Source organism: Theropithecus gelada, chromosome 6, assembly GCF_003255815.1.
Source record: "Theropithecus gelada isolate Dixy chromosome 6, Tgel_1.0, whole genome shotgun sequence".
Taxonomy (NCBI): domain Eukaryota; kingdom Metazoa; phylum Chordata; class Mammalia; order Primates; family Cercopithecidae; genus Theropithecus; species Theropithecus gelada.
Genome location: NC_037673.1, coordinates 128,066,811 through 128,081,024, shown reverse-complemented (window position 1 = coordinate 128,081,024; position 14,214 = coordinate 128,066,811). Strand labels below are relative to the sequence as shown.

At 37.5% G+C, this 14,214-nt stretch overlaps 1 protein-coding gene across 3 annotated transcripts in view; it reads left to right on the top strand.

Annotated features, from left to right (window-relative positions):
• The window catches only part of FNIP1 (folliculin interacting protein 1), a 159,081-nt gene that overhangs the window by 110,483 nt on the left and 34,384 nt on the right, over positions 1 to 14,214 (top strand). For all 3 annotated transcript variants that reach the window (XM_025387404.1, XM_025387402.1, XM_025387405.1), the window contains 2 exons: positions 10,654 to 10,800; positions 12,276 to 12,445. In XM_025387404.1, coding sequence (XP_025243189.1) covers positions 10,654 to 10,800; positions 12,276 to 12,445 — 317 coding nt within the window. The remainder of the gene's footprint in view (positions 1 to 10,653; positions 10,801 to 12,275; positions 12,446 to 14,214) is intronic.

Sequence of the window (14,214 nt, the reverse complement as noted above, 5' to 3'; positions counted from 1 at the left end):
TTTAAAATTTCTTTCACAATGTCTTCTTTGACTTATGTGTTATTTAGATGCATGTTGTTCAATCTCCAAGTATTAGGGGATTTTCCAGTTATCTTTTTCCTACTGATTTCTAGTTTCATTGTGATTTGAGAATATACATTGTATGATTTCTATTATTTTAAATTTGCTAAGGTGTGCCTTATGGCCTAGAATGTGGTCCATTTTGGCAAATGTTCCCTGTCAGCATGGGAAGATTGTGTATTATCCTGTTTTTGGATGAGGTATTGTATAAATGTTAATTAGATTCAGTTGACTGATGGTACTGTTCAGCTCTATTATATCCTTACTAATTTTCCCTGTACTGCTTCACAGGGAGTGCACATACTTCATAACAAAATATTCCAATTTTCCCTCACATCACATCCCTTGTAACATTGCTGTCATTCAATTTAATTTTCCATTAGCTATGATCGTTCAATATGTTGTCATTTTTATTACCCTAAACAATTATTTTTCTATTAAGTCAGTTTAGGATAAGGAAAATGAAAGACTTTATTTTACATTTATTACTTTTCAAATACTCTTTTTATGTAGATTTGCGTTTCTAACCTGTTTTCTCTGAAAAATATCTTTTAATGTATCTTAAATATCATTTTTTCTGCCATCAAATCTCTCAGTTTTTGTCTGAGGAAGTCTTTCTCTTTTCCTTTTGAATTATTTTGCTGGATACAGAATTCTATTGTTTTTCTTTCAATGTTTTAACCATTTTTCCCTAGTCTCTTTGTTTGCATAGTTTCTAACAAGAACTCTAATGCAGTTCTTACTCTTCTATAGGTAAGGTTGTTTTTGTCCTTCTTACTTCTATTAAGATTTTTGTCTTTGGTTTTCTGCAGTTTGAGTATGATATATATAGGAGTAGATTTGTTGGTATTTATCCTGGTTGGTGTTCTGTGAGCCTCCTGCATCTATGGTTTGTTGTCTGTTAGTAATTTTTTTAAATTCTAAGCTATTATTCATATATTTTACTTCTCCATTTTGTATTATTACATGTATATTTCTGTAATTATACCACAGTTCCTGGATATTATTTTTTATCCTTTATTCTCTTGGCTTTTCAGTTTGGGAATTTTTATTGACATACCTTCAAGCTCATTGATTGTTTCCTTGGTCATGTCCAGTCTGCTGATGTGCCTATCAAAAGCATTCTTTATTCCTGCTCCTGTTTTTTTTTTTTAATTGCTAGCATTTCCTTTTGATTTTTTGGCTTTCCATCTCTCTGTTCCATGCTCATCTGGTGTTGCATGTTGTCTGTTGTAAACATTAGAGCAACAGTAATCATAATATATATTATATAAAATAAACATATTTATCATAATTTTCAATTCCCATTCTGATAATTCTAAAATCTTTGGCAAATTTGAGTTTGATTTTGATGCCTACTTTGTCTGTTCAGACTAGTTTTTGTTGCTTTCCAATTTTTTGTTGATAGCTATATATGATGTGTTAGGATATAGGAACTGAGTTTAATAAGATTTTAGTATGAAGTTTTATATTAACCTAGCAAAGGAACCTTAGATGTGTTTAATGTTTGCTGTAGTGTTAGTTGTAGGTGCCAGAAGCTTCGATTTCCCATGGTTTCCTTTTTTTTTTTTTTTTTTTTAATTTTAAACTCCTCTTTCTTTTGTTTTCCCTAGAAACTACTTTGAATAAATTCTGTGCCCTACAGCTCTTTTAGTTGTAATCTGCATTTGTTACACTGGAGCCATATTGATATGGAAGTAAGGTGTTGGAGAGAAGAAGGGGAAATGTTCTGTAATCTTATAATTAAATCTGGTTTTGTTTTTTTTAGTCTGAATTTCCGGGATGTGACCTTTGGAAGTATTTCTTAGCCATCCCTCTCCCTGCCGCCTTTTTTTCCTTTCAGAGGCCAGCCAGGAAGGCTGCTCCTCTCTCAAGTTAGATAAGGCTCTGGTAAAATAGTTTTATTTGGAGAATGCTCTAGGAATATTTCAAAACTGTTACTTTGTCACTACCTCTGTCCAAAAAATAGCCAGATGTTTCTCTGATTTTCACCATGAAAATCTGGTAGTACCCCATGAAAGTGGGGGAGGTCTCCCTAAGACTAGGCCCCTAGGAGTTTTTGTCATTGAGAGGAATTCACACTCAATCTTCATCAGTTAGTCAATTACTATTTAAGTGCTCCTACTGGTTATTGGTTCCAAAGGCTTCTGCTTCAGGTAACTTGATCTCAGTTGTCATTCACTGTATTTACCCATTTTTTTCAGTTTTCAGGGTGATGGTTTTACCTCTGTCCTCAGTTCGGTGATGTAACTAAGAAAAGTCATTGATTTTTCAGTTCCTTCAGTTTTTTTCCTTGTTCTAAGAACAAGAATAATGACTTCCAAGCTCTTTCCAGGTCAAAGCTGAAATTGGAAGTTCAAATATTTTTAAATCAATATTTTAATGTAAGGACACATTGAATTGAAGTAAGATTTAAAACTTTGTTGAGTTAAAAACTGAAATTGGGCCAGGTGTAGTAGCTCATGCCTGTAATCCCAGCACTTTGTGAGGCCAAGATAGGTGGATCTTTTGAATCCAGGAGTTCAAGACCAGCCTGGGCAACATAGTGAAACTCTGTATCTACAAACAATACAAAAATTAGCCAGGCTTGGTGGTGCATGCCTGTAAACCCAGCTACTGGGGAGGCCGAGGCATGAGGATCAGTTGAATCTGGGATGCAGAGGTTGCAGTGAGCCGAGATTGCGCCATTACACTCTAGCCTGGGTGACAGAACAAGACTGTGTCTCAAAAAAGAAAAAGAGCCAAACAAACCACAACCTAAATTGATCTAGACTTTTCTTTGGAATTTAAATTACATAGTAAACCTATGCTTTTTTTTTTTAAAGAAAAAAAAATCCATTCAGGTACTGCTGTCACTAGAGAAGTATAATGAAAACTGTTTCCCAAACTCCTGGAGTGTGAATCAGTAGGTATGGGGCTAGCATCTATATTTCACAAACTCTTTTGGAAATAACTGGCTTAAACTTTATTCAAGGGCTGAGCTTGGTGGCGCATGCCTGTAATTGCAGTACTTTGGGAGGCCATGGTGAGACGATTGCTTGGAGTTTTGAGACCAGCCTGGGCAAAAAAAGCAAGACCCTGTGTCTGTTAATGGCACAACAGGGTGACTATAGTCAATAGTAATTTAATTGTACATTTAAAAGAAACTAAAAGAGTATGATTGGATTGTTGGTAACAAAGGATATATGCTTGAGATGGTGGATACCCCATTTATCCTGATATGATTATTACACATTGTACCCCATAATTTATATACTTACAATGTACTCACAAAATTTAAAGTTAAAAAAAAAAAGACCTCATCTCTATAAAGTAAAAATTTTCAAAGTAGCCAGCTCAAGTGGCATGTGCCTGTAGTCTCAGCTACTTAGGAGGCTGAGGCTTGGCAGGATTGGTTGAGACTAGGTATTCAAGGTTGCAGTGAGTTGTGATTGTGCCACTACACTTCAGCCTGGGTGATAGAGTGAGACCACATCTCTTTAAAAAAAGAACAAAACTCTTTTCAAGGAGAAAAATTACCAAATTGTATCTTCTGTGCTACTGTAATGGAACTATAATCCTTGTCTTACACAATTGCTGTTCAACTCTTAGCAGGGATGTCAGAGTCAGCATTTGAGAGCAGTTTTGTATTGAAATTAAGAGCAATTTCTGATTCTTAAGAGTGATTGTATATGCAAAGGAAGGTATCTGTATGTTTTATTGAAATCAAGACATTTTGAACCTAATATCCTGATAAGCTAAATACTATCAGTTGGGTAAAATTGGTTATTTATTATTCCTGATGGTTTATGACAGCTTTACTCTGTATATATTCCCTTATAGCCCAGTGCATGTGTCACAGTGCCTGTGCTATTTACATAGCTGGAAGATTGAACTTAACCACAATTCAAACGCGCGCGCACACACACACACACACACACACACACACACACACACAACTAGAGTGGTTTCTCTACCTATAAAATAGGCCTCTTATGAATGTAAGTAGTAGTTGAGAACTATGAAAAGTTATAGCCTTGTATTTTTCTAAATTTAATCTATAGTTGGAATTTTTTTTTTTTTTTCTTAAGTCCAGTGAGGCAGGATTGCTTGAAAGCTTACTCAAAGATTCTTAAGGAGCCAGGTGCGGTGGCTCACTCCTGTAATCCCAGCACTTTGGGAGGCTGAGGAAAGTGGATCATCTGAGGTCAGGAGTTTGAGAACAGCCTGGCCAGCATGGTGAAACCCTGTCTCTACTAAAAATACAAAAATTAGCTGGGCAGTGGCGGCTGCCTGTAGTCCCAGCTACTGGGGAGGCTGAGGCAGGAGAATTGCTTGAACCTGGGAGCCTGGGAGGCAGAGGTTGCAGTGAGCTGAGATCGTGCCACTGCACTCCAGCCTGGGCAGCAGAGCAAGACTCCATCTCAAAAAAAAAAAAAGATTCTTAAGGGTTTTGCTTCCCCTGAAGTAGATATTATGCCACTAATAGAAAAGAAATGTGCAATGAATAATCAGGATTTGTAATTTTTTATTTTTGTAGTTTAAATTGTTTTTGTTTTTGAGAGAGGGTCTCACTCTGTTGCCTAGGCAGGAGTGAAGTGACAGAGGATAGCTCACTGTAACCGTGGTATTTTTAAATATTTTTCAAATGTATTGTGTAATTGGGTTACTGTGTTAATCCAGGCTAATCTTGAACTCCTATCCTCAAGGGATCCTCTTGCCTCAACCACCCACAGTACTGGGATTACAGGCATGAGCCACCATGCCTTGTCTGGTTTAAGTTGTTTTAGTTTACTTTATTTACACCAGAATTATTATAAATATGTTTTATTGAAATCAAGACATTTTATTTTATTTATTGAAATCAAGACATTTTAAATTTTGTGGGTACATTGTAAGTATATGTTTTCAATAGTTCTTTTTGCTTATTTCCTTGAAAGAATCCTTCAGGATTCTTTTTGAGTATCACTTATTGCATTAGTATAAGACAGTGAATCTTTGCCCTTGAACTTGCAGTTAATTATACTATTGGGTTGACAAATTCTTTTCTGCAGTCACAAGCTTTGTGGTAAAGGCCAAAAGTCTCTGGTTGGGCTCTGAGGAAACACTGTCATTATAGATCCAGCTGAGGTTACCAGAATAGTAGATACTGTCGTAAGACTCCTTCCAAACAGGATACTGATCTTGCTTTTGGATTTTAAAAGACTTTTTTATTTTTCAAAATTTTAATTAAATACTTGTGAGTCAATTGCTATGGTATTGGATAGTACAAATGACCTAGACTTAGACTTTTCAAAATTGCCTGGAATTTACAACATGCGAGTTATAAAATCTATAAAAGTATATGTCACGATTATGTGCCTTTCCATTTGTATTGTTTGATTATTTTGCTTCACTTGCTGTGCAAATATGAAAGTTGTATTAAATATTCTTATAATATTTTATAATTTTCAATAGGAGGTATACCTATATAAGGTATATAGGTATACCTATATATAGTTTCACATATACAGTTGATATTCACTATTTGTTTATTTTGTATTTTAGAATTCACCTACTTTATAACATTTATTTGTAACCCCAAAATATATTTGCAGTGCTTTTGCAGTAATTTGTGTACATGTGCAGAGCAGTGAAAAATGTGAGTTGCCTGATGCACATGTTCCTAGTTTAGATCAAACAGGGTCTAATGCTCTGCCTTCTTGTTTTAACTCTCATACTGTTAACAAATGTACTTTTTTGACCTTTATTTAGTGCCAAATTTTTTGCGTTTTTGTGCTTTTTGTTAGTGACTTTGCTGTTAAAAATGGCTTCCAAATGTAGTGCCGAAATGCTAGTGAATCAACAGCATCAGATAAGATGTCCTTAAACAGAGAGGCACATCAAGGTTATGTATTGAGGGTTTGATGAAAATGTGACCAGAGGCTCATAGGAACCTGTTTTATTTTTCTTAGGGGCAGTGGTTCAGTGGCTAATTCAGTGCTTGAATGGACTTTATAGAACATAACTACCTCAAATAATAAGAATAGACCTGCAGTCAGCCCTTTATATCTGTGGGTTCCACATCTGCAGATCAGCCAACCTCGGATCAAAATAGTTGAAAAAGAAAAAACAATAAAAATTAACTGCAATTTAAAAAATACACATTAAAAAACCAACGCAGTATAACAATTATTAACATAGTATTTACATTGTATTTGGTATTATAAATAATCTAGAGGTGAGGTGCGGTTTTTTTTTTTTTTTTTTTTCCAAGATGGAGTTTCGCTCTGTTGCCCAGGCTGGAGTACAGTGGCGCAATCTCGGCCCACTGCAAGCTCCGCCTCCTGGATTCACGCCATTCTCCTGCCTCAGCCTCCCAAGTAACTGGGACTACAGGCGGCCGCCACCACGCCCAGCTAATTTTTTTTTGTATTTTTAGTAGAGACAGGTTTTCACCATGTTAGCCAGGATGGTCTCAACCTCCTGACCTTGTGATCTGCCCGCCTCGGCCTCCCAAAGTGAGATGGTTTTAAGTACAGGAGGATGTACATGGGTTATATGCAAATAGGATGCCATTTCATAAGGGATTTGAGCATTCATGGATTTTGGTAACCATGGGAATTCTGGAACCAATCCCCCGAGGACACAGAGACAGAGATAAATGTATTTCTTAAATTAAGGGATTATTTAAAATTAACAGTGACATAATCTTTAAAGTAAATGATTATTTGAGATCAAGTGATTAGTAAATTATGGGCAGTTGAGAAGAGGAAGGAAATTATTTACATGTATACAGAAACCATGAAAGCTAGAGAAGCAGGAAGCTTGTTTAGTTAACATTGTTGCCTAACAAAGACGAAGTCTTTAGATTTTTACATAGACCCTAAGTACATCAAAGAAAACTAAATCATGCCCACAGTTTCCTCCCAACTAAAAGAGTCTTTCATTGTCTGGGCACAGACTGGGAAAAATAAGGGGACAGGTTACTGAAAGTATTTGCTTTTCTTACCATTGAATGATAGGGCACAATTATTAGTGAGGAAGAAAGAAATAATTTCTAGAATAAACCATTACTTCTAGATTTTTTTTTTTTTTTTTTGAGACGGAGTCTTGCTCTGTTGCCCAGGCTGAAGTGAAGTGGTGCAATCTCAGCTCACTGCGACCTCCGCCTCCCGGGTTCAAGTGATTCTTGTGCCTCAGCCTCCTGAGTAGCTGGGATTACAGGCACTCACCACCACACCCAGCTAATTTTTGTATTTTTAGTAGACAGGGGGTTTTGCCATGTTGGCCAGGCTGGTCTTGAACTCTCGACCTCAGGTGATCCGCCCACCTAGACCTCCCAAAGTGCTGGGATTACAGGCGTGAGCCACTGCACCTGGGCATTACTTCTAGATTGTTAATGATAACAACGTAGAGTTGTATATAGTGAGAAGCACTGTTGTGTAGTTAATTTCTTTGCCTTCTTTATACTTGACAACACTCTGAGGCCATAGCATATGTAATACTTTTAAACAAATAAAATACTAAAATAGTAAAGCAAAGGCCCTCAGTGGACCACTAATACCAGTATTTGTGATCTGGCTCTGTCCCATGACACATAGACTTATAGTAGACGGTAATATGTTGAAGAAACTCATGAAAAACTCTTAAATGATCAGCGTATTTGTTTATTTATACATTGTTTATTTTAATCAAAAAGTATATGCACATGATTAAGAAACAAAAATTTCTGAAAGGTCTAATAATTAAAAACAAATGAATCCTATCCTACCCACCCCATTCTTCCCAGACACGTTCTCTTTTTAACTATTAGTTATTTCTTGTTATTTACCTCCGTATTATTAAAAAGTATACATAATGTTGCTGTTTCCTGATTTATCAGTTTTAGATCATATTTATTTTCTGACATGATATATGAGTTTACACCTGTTCCTTGGTCTTTTATCATCTCAGTATTGTTATGGCACCATCATGTTCTTCAGCTCTGGTAATTTTTCTGCTTTCTTTTACTATTCATTCTGTTTTCTCTCTGGAATTCTTTTTTTTTTTTTTTTTTTTTAGAAATTGGTAAATTGGTACTCCTGGATTGTTCTGTGTTCCTTTTTTTTTCATATTTTCCTTCTCTTGTTGTGAATGTTTTGTTTTTCTATCCCTTCTATGCTTTTTTTCATTTCAGCAAATCTTTGATGCTTTCTTATTTTTGGATAATCCTTTTCTTTGAAAATTAGATTCTCTGCCATATTCTTTAATTTTAATGTACATTAGAGTTTTGTTTAAAAGTTTTCTTCCATTGTTTGCATTATTTCTGTTTTCCTCTGGAGTCATTTTATATGGGGGTGTGTGTGTGTGTTTCTGTTGTTGTTTCTTTCTCTTCTTAGAGGCTTTCTCTAAATATCAGTGTTTTTGCTTGTGCTCTGTAGTTGAGAATGAGATAACAAACTGTAGGTTAGGAATTCTGTGCATAATCAGGCTTTTGACTGGAGACCTTCATCTCAGGGCAGTGTTTTTCAGTGTTTTTCAATTATCATTACCTGAAGAAGCATATTTAGTTATTTTTCCCCTAATCTTTGCTCCTCTCATACCACCCCCCCCCCATCCCATGAAGATTTAATACTACAAGATATAGTCTATATCTGATTATATACTCTGAAAGATATAAATGTCAGGAAGAGTTTGGAAAAGGTCATTCCTCTGGGCCATTCAACTGCCATATCTGCTCTCTTCTATCTGTAGTCATTTTCTGGGGAAGTGGAGAGGAGGTAGGGAGCTGCCAACCATTTATGGACTTTGAATTAGTCTCCCAATTTTCAGTACTGTATCTTAGCTCCTGTCATGACTTTCCCCAAAATTTGTGAGTCTTGAGCCTCTTCTTGCTTTAGTGGGGCAAATTAGCTCCCCTTTGTCCATGTCTCCGTCTGTGATACTATGACCTTATAAATTCCTCTACTCTGCTACTTCAGTGACAATTCCACCCTATGTTTGTCTTCCAGAATTTCATGAAATCTCTATTTTAATTTTCAATAATAGTTTCTTGGCAATTTTTTAAAATTAATTATTTTTTAAATAATAGAGACAGGGTCTCGCTATGTTCCCCAGGCTAATTTTGAACTCTGGGCTTAAGCAGTCCTCCTGCCTCAGTCTCACAAAGAGCTGGGTTTACAGGTGTGAGCCACCGCACCCAGCCGGTTCCTCTCTAATTCTGTTTGTTGCACTGGTTTATCTGTTTTCAAATCTTTAGGTGGTGTTCATTTGGGGCCTCAGAAACTGAAGAGAGGATACACATTTGTCTTCAGTTTTCCATCATATCTGGACACCTATAATAAGCTTTAAAAACAAACATTTTCATATATTCCTAGTTTGTATTCTAGTCATATTTGCTCTATAATATACCTTTGCGTTTATTTTAAAATTCTTAGCAATGATTGTATGTTCTACAGAGAGCTCATTAAAGTGACCTGTTTTTATTGTTTCTATCCATTGTAATACCTCATGTTTATATTGTTTCAAATTCAAGAAAACTTGTAGAGGCAAGATAATTATTCTTTTTTGGCTCGTAGGTGTTAGACAGTTATACTGAAGTTGGTATTAGAATTTGTGGAAATCTCAGAGAGCAGTATTGCACAATACAATCTCAGCTGTCAGCCACGTGTGGCTGTTTAACTTAATTAAAATAAATTCACTTCCTTTATCATACTGGTCACATGTCATGTGTTCAGTAACCACATACAGCTAGTGGCTACACTGTTTCAGACAGTGCAGGTTTCCATCATTGCCAGGTTCTACTAGACAGCATTATTTTAAAGAGTAGAAAGTAGGGCACCATTCTGTAGTTCTGCCAGACTGACTAGTTTCTTAAGCCTAAGGCTTTGTAGGAGTTGCTTAGTCTAGTAAATGTATAGGGCTTTGCTAAATAGATAATGATGTAAAAAGAAAATAATTAACATCTTGAAAGTATGCTTTGAAGCCTTCAGGAGAAAGTATAAGTCACAGGACTAACTATTGTCTAAATTAGTCCAAGAGACAGCTAAGAAAGCACTATGCTAATTGTGTGATAATCTTTTCTTGTGTTGATTCAAGGAAACACTGTAGAAGGTTGAGAGAGTCATAAAACATAGCTTGTATGTATAGTGTTCTCACTGTCCTGAAGAACATTACTAGAGTCTTAGCATAGGCAACAAAATGATGCAGATAAACTGTTGTTTTGAGTGGGTAGATGGATAAGCCGTTACTTCATTTAGAATATTTTCCTTTTGTATATGTAGTTGATTATTGCAGTATATTTAAGTACAGCATACCCCTTAGAAATGTGGAGTTGGAAGGGGCTTTAGAAATTATCATGGTATCCTTTCATTTTACAGGTATGGGAAACAAATGCTTAAAGCAGGGAAATAATTTACTCTGGGGCACACAGTCACTGGTGGGGAGAGCCAACACCAGAACCAACATATTTTGAGACTATTTCCCATGGTACTGTGTTGTTGATAAGGAAGGAAGGACTTGGTCCACTGTCTTTTCTCAAAAGCTTTAATAATCTAGGTGTCAGGCCGAAGCTGGCAACATAAACTTAAAATTATTTTAAGAGTATGTAACTCTGGGAACTATACATTTCATAATGTGTCTTCCTCTTTTTAGAACAACAATTTGTAATCTTTACACGATGCCACGAATTGGAGAACCTGTCTGGCTTACAATGATGTCGGGGACTCCAGAAAAGAACCACCTTTGCTATCGTTTCATGAAGGAGTTCACTTTTCTAATGGAAAATGCTTCCAAAAATCAGTATGAATTTATTTATTTATTTATTATAACTAGATATTTTAATCAAACTCAATTACAGATGTGGAAGAATCATCCATTATCTTTGAAATTATATTATTAATCAAAATTAATAATCAGAATTCTAAAAAATAATTAAATGATAGGGTATGGAAGAATATTACAGAACCTTATGAATGAAAAGCAGTGAAAATGTCTGTAATTATGTAATTAAAATTCCTGACATAGAATTGTCTGAGGCTGCCCATTTTTTTGTGAATTGTATCCACTTATAGTTTTATTTCATAGAAAAGAGGTAGAAAACATGAAAGGATGGCCAGGCGTGGTGGCTCACACCTGTAATCCCAGCACTTTGGGAGGCCGAGGTGGGTGGATCATGCGGTCAGGAGATCGAGACCATCCTGGCTAATACGCTGAAACCCCATCTCTACTAAAAATACAAAAACATAATTAGCCAGGCGTGGTGGTGGGCTCCTGTAGTCCCAGTTACCCGGGAGGCTGAGACTGGAGAATGGCATGAATCCAGGAGGTGGAGCTTACAGTGAGCCGAGATCATGCCACTGCATTCTAGCCCGGGAGGCAGAGCCAGACTCTGTCTCAAAAAAATAAACAAACGAAAAAAAACATGTAAGGAAATGCTAGGATTTTAGTGATGCATTTTCAGTGTGATGTTTTATCATACTGTTTTCTTTTAACTATTCAAGTCTTTGGAATCCAGATGAGTAATTCAGATGTTTTTATTCTCTTTGATGATAGACGGAGTTTGCTCAATACTTTGCCTCGTTTTCCCATTCAGTAATTTGGAAATGTAAGGACCTGCTGGTTGATTCAGTAATGAATTGTGTGATTAAACACTGAAAATAATCCGTAATGGGCCTGGCACGGTGGCTCACGCCTGTAATCCCAGCACTTTGGGAAGCCGAGGCGGGTGGATCATGAGGTCAGGAGATCGAGACCATCCTGGCTAAGACCATCCTGGCTAACAGGATGAAACCCCGTCTCCACTAAAAATATAAAAAATTAGCCGGGCGTGGTGGCGGGTGCCTGTAGTCCCAGCTACTCGGATGGCTGAGGCAGGAAAATGGCATGAACTGGGGAGGCGGAGCTTGCAGTGAGCTGAGATTGCGCCACTGCACTCCAGCCTGGGCAACAGAGCGAGACTACATCTCAAAAAAAAAGAAAAAGAATCCATAATTTTTGAAGTAAAATGGCATTTCTGTTTTGTACTTATGATCTACAATAGCTCTTTTGAATGTTACCTTTATTTTAAGTAGTTTTTAACTGCTTCTCAACTGGAAACAATTAACTTTCATTTTAATCCTGGTGTTATATACTCATCCTTTCCTCTCTCCTCTGCTTTTTTTGGTGCCATTTGGCCACATGAACATATATACTCTTCTTGCTTACTTTGTCACTACATTTTACCTAAGGTTTCATGAAGGCAGATTGGAATTTGATCAGATGTATTTTGTTTTCAGATTCTTGCCAGCTCTCATTACTGCAGTTCTGACTAATCATCTTGCCTGGGTTCCAACAGTCATGCCAAATGGACAGCCACCTATAAAAATATTTTTAGAAAAGCATTCCTCTCAGAGTGTGGACATGTTGGCAAAGACTCATCCATATAACCCACTTTGGGCACAACTGGGTATGTAATCTGACAACTGTTACAGTATATATTAAACTTGTTTTGTAGCTATCTGTAATATTTTTATAGCAAAACCAAAAATAAATAAAATGCCTTTACCTCCTGCATTCTAAAGCATCTCTGCTTTGCTTGTCCTTTCATGTCTGGCAATTTATCCTATCCTCATCTGAGACCTGAAATCATTCCTTATAGATGAAGAACTGCAGGTATGGCAAGAGGAGCAGGCTAATAGCTGGTTTACTAGTAACTCCAGATTTTCAGGGTGTTTTATGATTTTGTACTTTGTGTTAGGTACTTTGCAAGAAAGAATGAATCAACAAAGTCACCCGTGATACCTAAAATAAATCTGGTTAGGAGGGAAGCAGTTCACTGAGGTTTCTGTTGATCCACTTTTGTTCACTTGCTGAGTCATTTTGGAAAATGTTTCCCTCAGTGTTAAACACCACTAAACAAGTGGGGGAAGAGGGGAGAGTAAGTGGTTGATAAGTTCATAGGCAATAGGGAGGGATTATAGCAGAGTGCTAAAGACACAGGCTGTGGAGTCAGGCACACCACGTTTGAATCACAGTTTCCTTATTCATAAAGTGGGAATAATAATAGATGATACATACTTTAAAAGTTGTAAAAATTAAATGAGATAATACATGTAAAATGGTTAAGACTGTCTGGTAAACGTAGCTGCTAGTTATTTCTGCTCCTACTCTATTGCTGTTAGATGATGGGAGAAGAGTAAGATGACAACATTTTGGTGATTGGGTAGTAACTTTCCTTAGGTTGCTCTGGTGATTGACCTTGCCAGGTAGATTGTCATATGGCTTATCAGTTCATATAACCAACCTCCTTCCCTATTGGCTTTCTCCCTTGCTCCCTCCCCCATTCCCTTCCATTTTATTGAGTTATAATTGACATATAGTAAATGCATTTTTTTAATGGAGTCTCACTCTTTTGCCCAGGCTGGAGTACAGTGGCATGATCATGGCTCACTGCAGCTCCAATCTCCCTGGGATCAAATGATCCCCCTACCTTAGTCACCCAAGTTGCTGGGACTACAGGTGCATACCACCACACTAGGCTAGTTTTTGCATTTTTTGTAGAGATGGGGTTTCGCCATGTTCCCCAGGCTGCTCTCAAACTCTTGGACTCAAGCGATCTGCTCACGTTGGCCTCCCAAGGTGCTGGGATTACAGACGTGAGCCACCACACCCGGCCCAACACATATTTAAAGTACACAATTTGGGCTGGGTGCGGTGGCTCACGCCTGTAATCCTAGCACTTTGGGAGGCTGAGGTGGGTGGATTACTTGAGGTCAGGAATTCGAAACCAGCCTGGCCAACATGGGGAAACCCTGCCTCTACTAAAAATACAAAACAATGGCCAGGTGCAGTGGCTAACGCCTATAATCCCAGCACTTTGGGAGGCTGAGGCGGGTGGATCACAAGGTCAGGAGATTGAGACCATCCTGGCTGACACGGTGAAACCCCATCTCTATTAAAAGTACAAAAAATTAGCCGGGCATGGTGGCGTGCGCCTATAGTCCCAGTTATTCGAGAGGCTGAGGCAGGAGAATGGCGTGAATCCAGGAGGCGGAGCTTGCAGTGAGCTGGGATCGCGCCACTGCACTCTAGCCTGGGCAACAATGCAAGACTCCGTCTCAAAAAAAAAAAAAAAACAAAAAAACCAAAAAAACAATTAGCTGGGCATAGTGGCAGGCACCTATAATCCCAGCCACTTAGGAGGCTGAGGCAGGAGAATCCCTTGAACCCGGAGGC